General features: G+C 40.0%; 1 protein-coding gene across 5 annotated transcripts in view; it reads left to right on the top strand.

The window, feature by feature from the left end:
* The window catches only part of LOC119825569 (cytochrome P450 3A11-like), a 794,398-nt gene that overhangs the window by 94,974 nt on the left and 686,468 nt on the right, over positions 1 to 12,956 (top strand). For 2 of the 5 annotated variants that reach the window (XM_038346528.1, XM_038346525.1), the window contains 6 exons: positions 588 to 687; positions 4,044 to 4,157; positions 4,244 to 4,332; positions 5,357 to 5,505; positions 8,078 to 8,205; positions 9,098 to 9,167. The exons of the other annotated variants lie outside the window; for them this stretch is intronic. In XM_038346528.1, the coding sequence (XP_038202456.1) occupies positions 588 to 687; positions 4,044 to 4,157; positions 4,244 to 4,332; positions 5,357 to 5,505; positions 8,078 to 8,205; positions 9,098 to 9,167 (650 nt within the window). The remainder of the gene's footprint in view (positions 1 to 587; positions 688 to 4,043; positions 4,158 to 4,243; positions 4,333 to 5,356; positions 5,506 to 8,077; positions 8,206 to 9,097; positions 9,168 to 12,956) is intronic. 5 annotated transcript variants of the gene reach the window in all.

The raw sequence follows: 12,956 nt of genomic DNA, 5'->3' as shown, positions 1-12,956 counted from the left end.
AGTTCCTCATGTCAAAGTCCCATTGAGCTATTCTATAGTTTCCCCCCCCAAAAAATTCCACCTTGCAATTCCAGTCCTTATTGTGCACTGTTTGTAGTACCAATAATTCAACCCCTCCAAGCATTCCTAGATAGTATTGTGACAAAAAAAAAACATGCAATGTATGGAAATCCCATAGAGAAAACAACTATAAGTCGTAGAAAACAATCACCGTTCCCAACTATGATTTCTCCACGATCTAGGAGCCTTGAACAAAGAACTAATACATTCTGTCATTACCCTACATACAGTGAGAAACAACTTTTTCATCCTAATGTTTACCTGAGTTGCAATGACTCTACAAGATTTCCACTATGAACTGGGTTTTTTTTGTCTTTAAGTGACTCATTTTGTCTTCAATGACATCACCTGTTACTTTACAAAGACTCCATGGATCCTTAGTCAGACTTCCTAAGATGGACTGGGAATTCCTGTGACAACATGTTGTATAACCAGAGTGATGGTCACGTAACATTGGAGTCGAAGTGTGAATTTGGGCTCCCACTTCAGAACCTGGCTTGGTTTAATGGGCTGTTTTCCCCACACAGACTGTTTGATGGTCAAATACCTCTGTTGGCTATCACAGACACAGAGATGATCAAGGATGTATTAGTGAAGGAATGCTACTCTGTGTTCACAAACCGACGGGTAGGTAACTTTATTTTAATTTAAAAATTTAAAGATTTATTTTTGTTGATATTTTTATGTGTATATATGTATGTCTATAAGAGTAAATGCAATATGTGTGTAGAATCCTTCAAATGCCAGAAAAGGATGTGAGGTTCCCCGGGGCTGATGTTCCAAACAGTTAGAGGGACCTGACATTGGGTTCTGGTACCTTACTCCTCCAGAAGATCAGCAAGCACTTGTTGATCTTAAACTGTTGAACCATCACCCAAGCCTCCCCCATTTAATAATATAAACCTTTATTTTTACCTATTGAATTTCTTATTTGCTTGCTTTGGGTTTTCAGAGGCAGTGTATCTCTGTGTATTTCTTACTGTCCTCAAACTTACACTGTAGACCAGGCTGTCCCTGAACTCATAGAGATCGGCCTTCCTCTGCCTCCTGAGTACTGGTATTAAGAGCACGCACTGCCATCTTCTGTCTATTTACTGAATTTAAAAATGAAATAAATATAGATTCATGTGGCTTCCACAATAATATACAAGCAGGGTCTGGGTATTCATTTTGGTAATGAGGAAGTATAAATTACTATATTATTGTAATCTACTTGTAGATAAACACTGTTGTCATCTAGATTGTGTTTACGTTTCCTGTTTCACGGGTCCTTTCTTATGTCTGTGTGGTACAGTACAGTTTATCACAGGTCTAGATTTGTGTGGTGACAAATACTCAAAAAAGAGAGCGACGCCATGACCTAAATTCCCTCCGTGTACAGCCTGCCTTCTTCTCTTCCTTTGCATCCATTTCCCTTTTCAGTGGATTGTGTAGTCAGTGTCAAGTTGATGACTAGTTACCTGGCCGTTCTGTGTTAATTTGCTTGTGTAAAAAAATATATCCTGTTGAGATTAGGTATTAAATCTATGGTTTTATTTATGTTAATTTGTGTGTGAGGTATGATACTTAGTTCAATGATTTCTCTCTCTTTTTAAACCATGGCTATCCTACTGTTCTATCTGGAGGAACATTTTGGTCCCCTCTTTCTACCCCATGGGTGATGGGGATTGAACTCAGGTTTTTGGACTTAGCAGCAAGCACATTTACCTCCTGAGCCATCTCTCTGGGCCTCATTCATCTGGTTATCTGGTGGAGTTGGCTGAAGTGCTGGTTTACAACTGCCCTTCATTAAAGGAAGTAAGCTCCATTTCTTCCTGTTGTACTGAGTGCTTTAATATAACAGCAGTTGGAAGCATAAAATATGATTATATTATTAGTATAAAATAGAATATACTGTAGTGTAGAAGGAGTGGTGGGCTGTGTCCCACCACCCAGCTAGCTTTACACCTGAAATAATTACACAGAAACTGTATTCATTTAAACACTGCATGGCCCGTTATCTGTAGCCTCTTATTGGCTAACTGTCACATCTTGACTAACCCATTTCTAATAATCTGTATGTCACCACGAGGTGGTGGCTTACCGGCATGAGTCTAGTCAGTGTCCGTCTTGGGAAGGTGAATCATGGCATCTGCCTGACTCTGCTTTCTTTCTCCCAGCATTCTGTTCTGTCTATTCCACCTATCTGAATTCTGCCCTATCAAAAAGCCAAGGCAGTTTCTTTATTAACCAATGAAAGTAACACATTAAACAGAAGGCCCACCTACTCCACTGTAGTATAAAATATAAGTGTAGAAGATAGAAAAAAGTTCCCACCAGGGAAATAGAACTGTATTTTCCCTTTTATCGATGCATTAAAAATTTAAAAAATTATTCCTACAACACTTTTCCTAAACCAAAAACAACCCCAAACCAAATAAACCAGGATATAGAGAGATGACTTAGTGGCTGAAAGCTATGAATGAAAATGGGGGTTGGTTGCCTACATCCACATCCAACAGCTCAAAATCACCTGTAACTCCTGCTTTAGGAGATCCAACTCACTCCTCTGGCCTCTAATTACACTGCACACATATGTGCATACGTTCACACACACATACATACATACACACACATATACATACATACATGCAATACCAAAGAAATCTTGAAAAAACCCAAACATCAAATCTTTTAAGTGTCTCACTAGGGAAATGTCTTCATGGGTAAAGGATCTGAGTTTAGATAACCAGCATCCACATAAAAACTGGGCATACCAGCAGGCTTGTGTTATTTACAAACTGTGTTTGGAAATAGGTAGTAGATCCTAGGGACTTGCTGGCTAGCTACTCTATCAGATCAAAGTCTTCTAGTTCCAGTGAGAGATGCTGCCTCAAAAATGCTGTAGAGTGATAAAGATGCCAGATCTCTGCTCTCCAAATGAGAATGCACACCAGAATTATACTCTACACAAAGACACACATGCATAGACAAACACATATCCACATGCACATACATGTACACATGCATGCACCACATTAAGACATCATTTTCACATTGTTTATGTTGTAAATATGGAGCAGAAGCTACACTCAGAGAGTCCAGTTTGATCGCATGCTCATTCAGTCCTGGCCCAGCTGGATTTGGTGAGCTCCCATTAGAACAGGCACACTGTCTCAGAGGGTAGACCAAACCCTCGTGGTCCCAACTTCCTTGCTTATCTTCTCCCTTCTTCTGCTCTTCAACTGTACCTTGGGAGCTCAGTCTGTTGCTCTAATGAGGGTCTCTGTCTCTATCTCCATCCGTTGCCTAGCGAAGATTCTATGGTGATATTCAAGAAGCTGACTAAGAAGCCATTCATAAAGGCACTGGGACTTGTTTCTACTGCATGTACTGGCTTTTTGGGACCCTAGTCTATTTGGATGCAAATCTTCCTAGGCCTGGATGTAGGGGGGAGGGCCTTGGACTTCCCACAGGGAAGGGTTCCCTGCCTTCTCTTAAGGAGGGAGAGGGAGGGAAAAGGGTGAGTGAGGGAGCAGGAGGGGAATGGGAGGAAGGGAGGAAGTGTAAAATTTTTAATGGAAAAATAAATAAATAAAAAATTAAAAATTAAACAATATGGAGCAGAAGGACTTGTCTGATGCAAAGTTAGCTTTCTATTTATCCCCAAGCCATTTGCCATCTACATAACTCTGGAGAATCTACTAAGTCTTATTCCCATCTTCTACCCTCAACCCTGAAACTAATTTTTCAACCATGGGGAGATTTACATTTACAAGGATCCTGGAATAAAAATATTTAAAAGCTCAACAGGCAGCCCAGTAAACAACTGATTTCTTAAAGGTTGTAAGGAAATTTTGACCATTTTGCATCTAGGATGAGGCTTGGTCTATAGTAAACAGTCAATAACTAATTATTATAAACTAATATTCACCTAGCACTTTGCAACCATGGAAAGGTCTGTACTTACAGAGAGCAATATCTGTAATGTTTTTTTATGGTAGGTATTTGGCCCAGTGGGAATAATGGGTAAAGCCATCTTTGCATCTAAGGATGAGGAGTGGAAGAGACTTCGAGCCTTGCTGTCTCCCGCCTTCAGCAGTGGAAAACTCAAAGAGGTAGACCAAAGGAACCTTTTGTTGAAATGTTTGTATGACTTGAATCTCCACATCTAACTATGGGTGCCTTTGTGTTTTGTGCTTAGATGTTCCCCATCATTGAAGAGTCTGGAGATATTTTAGTAAAATACTTAAGAAGAGAAGCAGAGAAAGGCAAGCCTCTCAACATGAAAGAGTGAGTAGTGGCACATCCATTGCGGTTCTGGGAGAGGAAGGGCAGCTGGGGCAGAAGGGTTATCCTTCTGTGTGTCTCACATATCCAGCTGTTTTTTCTTTCCCTTTTAGACACTAGATGACAAAATGTACAGTTAAAAAAGAAACATGATAGTACCAAGGTCACAAGGATATAATGTAGTGATGGGAGCAGTGGTCTGCATTCCGGCCCAGCTCCCGGCCGCCTTGCTAGCTTATGCCCCAAAATAACAACACACAAACTGTATTCATTTAAACAATGTCTGGCCCATTAGTTTCAGCCTCTTATTAGCTAATTCTCACATATCTTGCTTTAACCCATATCTAATAATTTATGTAGCACCACGAGGTGGAGGCTTACCGGGAAGATTCTAGCGTATGTCCATCTTGGGCCGGAGCTTCATCGCATCCGACTCACTTCCCTTCTTCCCAGCATTCTGTTCTGTCTACTCCACCCACCTATGTTCTAACCTATCAGGCCAAGCAGTTTTCTTTATTAATTAACCAATGAAATCAACAGATTGATAGAAGACCCGCCTCCATCAATATAAGGTGGGTAGGAGGGGAAGGTGCTTGGTCAACTGAGGTGATGTGGTTTAGCCTATCTTGTGTGGCACCTGCACCACCTGGAACCATGGTCGGGCAAGGGCCTGGGGATTAAAGAACATACAGAGACATGGGTCACTCTTGAAGCAAGAATGCCAATTTTTATTATGTTCCAAGGCAGCATATATAGTGCTCTTCTTGACTAGTGGCCATGTCCTAGCTCTCTGGATTTTCTACTGCAAGTCCACCAGAAACCACTTCCTTGTTTTCAGGAACTCATGAGGGTTCTGTGCTCAGAGAAGCTGCAAGCAAAGAAAAACAAATTGTTTCCTTCAGCAGGCAAAAGGTTATAGAAAGTTCAGGGTCTGAGGGTCTGCAACTCCCAACAGTCTTGCCCAAGAATATGAATTATTTCAGGCTTATAGCTGCATGTGTTAAGTTCCATGTCTCTATCTCCTCAGAATATTTGGGGCCTATAGCATGGATGTGATCACAAGCACGGCATTTGGTGTGAGTGTAGATTCCCTCAACAACCCAAATGATCCTTTTGTGAAAAAGATCGAGAACCTCTTTAAAATGGATCTCTTTGATCCATTGTTAATGTCAGTAGGTATGTATGCTGGTTCTTCTGCCTTTTGACCCAGTGCTTTTGTCTGTGGCCATGTTTGTCAGTTCTGCATTTCTCTTTCACACTTACCAAAACTAACAGCTCTATTGGCATGTAATTCACCTGACATGTAATTTACAATCTTAACGGATTGTACTTACAATCTGATATTTTTAGTACATTCAAAGACATGTACTCCCTTACTTTTGTTTTTGAACTTAATTTTTTTCTTTTAGAGAGGTTCCCACTGTGTAGCTCTAGCTTTCCTGGAAGCTGCTATGTAGACCAGGCTGGCCTTGAACTCACAGAGATTACACAACCTCTGCTACCTGGATGCTGTACCTAAAGATTTAAGCCACTACTCTTGGCTTTGATTTAGAATTCTTTTATTTATCCTTTGACAATATCATACATACAGGTATATGATATATCTTGATTATACCCTCTCCTAACTCTCACCCCCACTTCCCTCAGACATCCCAACATAGCTTTCTATCAATATATGCCCCTTCCCACTTTTAAGTCACCAGTAAGTCCAATCAATTACTGCCTGTTAGGATGTTGACCAATATTAATGTGATCCCATGCAGTTGGTCAGCTCAGGAGTGGGCCATTCCATGACCAGGATATAGCATTTCACACCACCCCTCCCTGACTCTTACTTTATTCTCATACCCTCCTTCATGAAGTTTCTTGAACCTGGAGTGGTGGGTTGATATAGATGCTCCATGTAAGGCTCAGCACTCAACAGTCACTTATTCTCAGCTCACTGATCACTCAAGGGTCTGCACTGACTGATGATCTACATGGTCTGATACCAATGTCAACTACAGAGTGCTCTGTTCTAGCCATGATGCACATTTGCACCATAGTCCTTCAAGCAGCCTTGACCTGAGCCACCACAAATTCACTTTCTGTATATTTACATATTCTGAGTATTCCACATCAATGGGATCATAGACTATGTCATCTCTGTGAAAGGTCTCAATCATTTAGCACACTATTAAATGATATTAGTGTAACTGTCTATTATGTATATGAATGAGTAATATTCCATATTCATTGATAGGCACTGAAATTAGTTTTATATTTTGGCCATGAATTTTGCTGCTAGGAGCATTTACATAAAAGGTTATGTTTGAATATTTGTTTTTATGTTTTGGGTATACATTCAGAATCTTTGTAACTGAGTTATAAAGTAACCCCATTTTTAACATATTAAACAACTGCACATACATTTTTCACAGTAGCTGCAGCATTTTACATATTTTCTAAAAGTGCATGAGAGTGCCAGTTTCTCCATGCTCCACCCAGCAGTTAACACTGGTCTACAAGAGCTAGTTCCAGGACAGCTAGAAAAACTACAAAGAGAAACTGTGTCTCAAAAACCAAACCAAAAAAAAAGGAAAAGAAAGAAAATTAAAGCTGTAAGCCTGTGACTGTACTTTCTTTGGACAACCAGAACACAAATAATAACACAGAAATTACTTATTAATATGAAAGCTTGGGCTTAGTTCAGGCTTGTTCCCAGATAACTCTTATAACTGAAACTAACCTATTTCTAATAATCTACTTTCTGTCACATGGTTCATTATGTCTTCTCCATATATACATCTGAAACTCCATTCCTATCCCCGCACCTCTGTATCTTGCTAGTGGATTATACCTCTCTTCTTCCTAGACTGCCTGTCTCCTACCAGAATTCCTGCCTATCATCTCCTGCCTGCTGTTGGCCATTCATCTCTTTATTAAACCAATCAGAAAGTGCCTTTACAGAGACAACTCTTCACAGTTTACATGAAGATTATCCCAGACAATAAGCCTCTCTGTGCCTTTTCTCTATACAATCTTGGTGTGTGCGCATTTCACACTCTCTCAAGACATTTTCTGTTCTTTTGCTACTTCGAGGAGATCCCAAGATCTTATACATGCTAGGCAATTACTCCATCATGAAACTGTATCTCAATAAACTTTCCAGTATCCTGCTGGAGCTCTTTGAACTATTGGCTATTTAATAAGAGTGTACTGATTAATTTTCAAATAACTAACTTTCCAAATATCCTTTTGGTGCTAGTTTTATTCATATCATGCCAATTGAGAAATAAACGTTATTTTAGCTGCTCTGTCTTTACTATATATTTATCAGCTTAAAAAGAAATTTATTGATTTATTTGTCTGTGTGTGCACACATGTACTTTGGTGTTTATGTGGCATGTACAGATCAGAGGACAACATGCAGTAATTTGTTCTCTCCACAGTGTGAGATGTAGGGATCAAACTCAGGTTGTTAGGCTTTTCTGCAGGACCCTTTAGCTGTTGAATCATGTCAATGTCCCAGGTCTATATTTTGGATCCCAAAACTACAGGAGCAGAGTTAAATCCAAGAGTCAGATTTGTTTCTATGGGTTACTCCAGGGTGCAGAAGGAGTATTATGGTGCTAACCTAGTGTGAGCAAAATCACAAAGAGAATGGTTGGGTAGACACTGGTGACTTATTCTTTGGATTGCTTCATGGTTTCTCTAAATGAAACTTGTACTTCCACTAAAACTTATTTTTTTAATCTATCCTTTCCAGCACTCTTTCCACTTCTTATACCAATATATGAGAGGTTAAATATCTCCATATTCCCAAAGGATTCAATAGCATTTTTCAAAAAATTCGTGGACAGAATTAAGGAAAATCGCCTGCATTCTAACCAGAAGGTAAAAAAAAATGGTGGTATCATGAGAAGGCCAACTTCTGACTATGTGTTGGGCTGTGAACATGTCAGTTCTATCAATAAAGACTTTTAGAAGAGGTAATATTTAGAGAGAAAAAAGAATATTTCTATTTCTTGGAGAGTAAAAGTTGGAATTTTAAAAAACTTATCAAGAGTAAGCCAGGAATTAACTCTTAGCAATAGTAAAGAAATGAAGAGTGTCTTGTATAAGGATTGAAATTAAGAAAAATTGGCAAGGCACAGGACCTGAAAGATAACACTACCAAATCTCCAACAGAAATGAGGGAAGACCTCTCCAAGACCCACACCATCCTGAGGAACTATTGGTAGTTGGTGACTGGAGAGAGAGGGTATAGCCACCAGTAGATTTTTCATGCACCAGGGGATATTCCTACATCCAGTCACATATGGGTGGCAGCACTTGGATTCAGTGGGTTAATAAAGGTCATAAAGTTTGGAGAAAGAAATGTTATAAGGGATATATAAGGGAAAGAATGGTGGAAATGGTGGGGTGGGTATGACCATACCTCATTGTATACATCTATGAAACTATGTAAGAATAGACAAAATTATTAAAAAGTGAAATACTATTTTCTTCTGCTTGAAAATCATTTTCAAATAAATCGATGTTATTGTTTAAAATTGTATCTATTGTAATTTATTGTAAAAGTGGTTGATATAGTTGCTGGATTGCTTCCTGGTTTAGCTATGGATGCTTTTGTTCTTTGATAACTCAAGCAACATTAACCACATTTGTGAATTTAAGGGAGCTACATTCTCAGAAAGGAGGGTAAGCTTCTGCACTACTGATCCACCTCTGACTTATGACCTTACCATTGACCTTCTATTTTTACAACTTCTCTTTCTGTTTCCAGCACCAAGTAGATTTTCTTCAGCTGATGTTGAACTCTCAAAATAATTCCAAAGACAAAGAATCTCATAAAGGTAACCAAGGACTCCCTGGAATATGGACAAGGAAGCTCTCAGGGAGTGGTCAGATAGCTCAGAAAATGTGTGAGAAGGTTTGTCTAGCAGAAGAATCCTTCTGCCAGGTTACTGAAAGAAGGGCATGGCTATTACCAGTGTGGAATTTTCTAGAAGTACATGGGCACAAGTTTGTTCCAAATCATGAAGGGTAGCCATGATGGAAGTTTTCAGTGGTCTCTTAATGTCACCTAGGTTTGGACAGGTGCTGTTTCTGTCTTTCCAGTACACTGACTGGGAACTCTGCTTAGACACTTGAGTCTAAACATCCAGACAGGAGGCATGTACGTAAATGGTGCATATGCTTTCTTATGAACATGTGTTTTCTACCTAAATCTATGGTGAAAATTTACTTTTCTTCATGGGTTGAATGGCTTGCATCTGGAGAATAAGCTCTTTGTATAAACACACTGGTTCTCTTTATACTTCTACATACTTAAAAATCAATTTTAGATTTTTATCTTCTTTGGGTGGTATATGCATCTGGCCATAATTGTGTGGACATGTGTACACCCCTATATCTCTGTGGATTCCAGAGGAAGGCAAAAAGTATCTTCCTCAATCACTCTCTAACTTATTTCCTTCAGATGGAGTCTCTTAACAAGCCTGAATCTAGGCTGGCAGCCAGTAGGTCCCTATGATTCCAGGCTTGTGTCACCCAACCTGGCTTTTTCCATGAGCACTGAGGATTCAAACTCAGGTCTTCATGCTTGTGCAGCAAAGTTCTCTTACCCAATAAGTCATCTCCTTAGCCTCCCATCCATGTTTATATTTTACTTTAAAACCACTATTACTATCATGGTTGTTAATTTCCAGACTTTATTCTACATGTGTGCATCAGTAACTAATGTAAAGGGAGTCTTCCATTCTTACTTATTTCCTTATTTCTAGTGCACACAAGTGCTTATATGTAGCAATATAATCTTCCAGGTTCCCCCAATTTATTTTTCAAAGTCCTCATGTGTTTTATGTTTAAAATTCTGTCCAGTTTGTCCATTTGAAACACTTTCGTGTGATCAGCTAACTTCAAAATAGTCTGTACGTCCTCCTCCTTATGAGAGCAGATCTCATGTAGTCTGTAAACAAAGATTGCTCATTCATTTCCAAGCCATCCAACCCCCCCAAAAAAATCACACAGAGACTATAGTAATTACAACACTGCTTGACCTGTTATCTTGGGCTTTTTATTGGCTACCTCTTACATCTTAACACATTTTTATTGATCTATGTATCACCATGAGGCTGTGGCTTACCTGAAAGTTTCAAGGGTGTCTTTCTCCTTTGCCAGCTACATGGTGTCTCTCTAATTCCACCTACTTTCTCTATATATCTTTGTTTGGATTTTCTGACTGGCTATATTCTGGCCTGCCATAGTCTGAAGCAACATCTTTATTAACCAATGGTAATTAAACATGTTCACAGTATAAAGAGGGGAAACCCACATTAGTAGCCCAGGCTGACCTCACATTCATGGTGTGCCTGAAAATGACTTCTTAACTTCTATGCAACCATGCCTAGCTTATACAATACTGAAAATTGAACCCATGACTTCATGCATGCCAGGCTAGCTCTCCACCTACTGAGATACATATTCTCAGCCCTTCTGTTTCATTTTTGATTGATAAAACAGATATTAAATTTAAAAATACCCACTGATTATGGGTTTGTAGTCCAGTTTCAATTTAGTAGCAAGGACTAACACTAATTGGAAGAGAAATGTTACCAACAACAGAGTCACAGCACTTATGACAGAAAGTTTACATTTGCCTATAACTCTAACTATATGGGATCCAATACCATCCTCTGCTCTCTATGGGCACTTGAACATATGTGACTGCACACACATAAATAGATAAAAATTAAAATTCCTAACCTCTAGCAAAGGACTGGAATACAGTTCCCAGTACCTACCTCTGAAGGCTCACAATATTCTAAAACTCCATATCTAGGGCATAAGATGCTCTCTTCTGGACTCCATGTCCACCCCAAACACACACATGGCACCCATCCACAGACACAATCACAAGCACATATGTGGCAACACACCTATACACATAACTAAAACAAGTCCATTAAATGTGTTGTAAGTGCCTTTCTTTTTCTATTGATTTTTTATTGAACTCTGCATTTTTCTCTGCTCACCTACCTGCTTCTCCCCTCTCCCCTTCAACCCTCCCTCAAGATTCCCATGCTCGCAATTTACTCAGGAGATCTTGTCCTATCTTTACTTCCCATATAGATTAGATCTATGTAAATCTCTCTTAGTATCCTCATTGTTGTCTAAGTTCTCTGGGATTGTAGTTTGTACACTGGTTTTGTTTTTTGCTTTATGTTTAAAAACCACTTATGAGTGAGTATGTATGATAATTGTCTTTCTGTGTCTGGGTTACCTCACTCAAAATAATGTTTTCTAGCTCCATCCATTTTCTTTTTTTATTTTTCCATTCAAAAAATTTACACTTCCTCCCCTCCTCCCATTCTCCTCCCACTCCCCCACTCATCCTCCTCCCTCCCCCTCCCTCCTTAAGAGAGGGGAGGGAATCTTGCCCTGTGGGAACCAAGCCACCCCCGCATCCAGTCCTAGGAAGCTTTGCATCCAAATAAACAAATAGACTAGGGTCCCAAAAAGCTAGCACATGCAGTAGGAGCAAGTCCCAGTGGTTTTATCAATGGCTTCTCAGTCAGCCCCCATTTTCAGCCAAATACAGAAAGTCCCCTTTGATCACATGCTCATTCAGTCCCTGTCCAGCTGGATTTGGTGACTTCCCATTAGATAGGCACACTGTCTCAGTGGGTGGACCAAGCCCTCACAGTCCAGGCTTCCTTGCTCATCTTCTCCCTCCTTCTGCTCTTCAACTGGACCTTGGGGGCTCAGTCCATTGCTCTGATGAGAGACTTTGTCTCTATCTCCATTTGTCGCCGGACGAAGACTCTATGGTGATATTTGAGATAATCATCAGTGTGATAGTGGGGCAAGGCCAGTTCAGGCACCCTCTATTCTGCTGCCCAAGGACCTAGCTGGGGACATCCCCGTGGACACCTGGGATTCCCCTCTAGAGCCAAGTCTCTTGCCAACCTTAAAATGGCTCATTTAATGGGTTTTTTCCTGCTCCTATATATGTCCTTCCTCCATCTCCACCCTCCCACTCCCCCAAGCACTCTCCAGTCTTTCCCTTTTCCCTTCTCTCTCCTCCTCTCCCCTTCCCACAACCGTACCCCCACCCCAACCCCATGCTCCCAACTTTTGCCCGGCAATCTGGTTTGCTTCCAATTTCCAAGAAGATATATATATGTTTTTCTTTGGGTTGACCTTGTTATTTGGCTTCTCTAGGCTTGTGAACTATATGCTTAATGTCCTTTGTTTATGGCTAGAGTCCACTAATGAGTGAGTACATTCCATATTCATCTTTTGGGGTCTGGGTTATCTCACTCAGGATACTGTTTTCTATTTCCATCCATTTGCATGCAAAATTCAAAATGTCATTATTTTTTACCACTGAGTAGTACTCTAATGTGTATAAATTCCACACTCTACTTATCTATTATTCCATTGAGGGCCATCTAGGTTGTTTCCAGGGTCTGGCAATTACAAATAATGCTGCAATGAACATAGTTGGGCAAATGCCTTTGTAGTATGATTGGGCATCTCTTGGGTATATTCCCAAGAGTGGTATTGCTGGATCCTGAGGTAGATTTATTCTTAATTTCCTGAGAAACCGCCACACTGATTTCCTCCTGCAAAATTCAAGA

This window comes from Arvicola amphibius, chromosome 10 (assembly GCF_903992535.2).
Source record: "Arvicola amphibius chromosome 10, mArvAmp1.2, whole genome shotgun sequence".
In the NCBI taxonomy this organism is placed as follows: domain Eukaryota; kingdom Metazoa; phylum Chordata; class Mammalia; order Rodentia; family Cricetidae; genus Arvicola; species Arvicola amphibius.
Note: the sequence above shows the minus strand (reverse complement) of the source record. Positions and strands in the feature narration are given on the sequence as shown.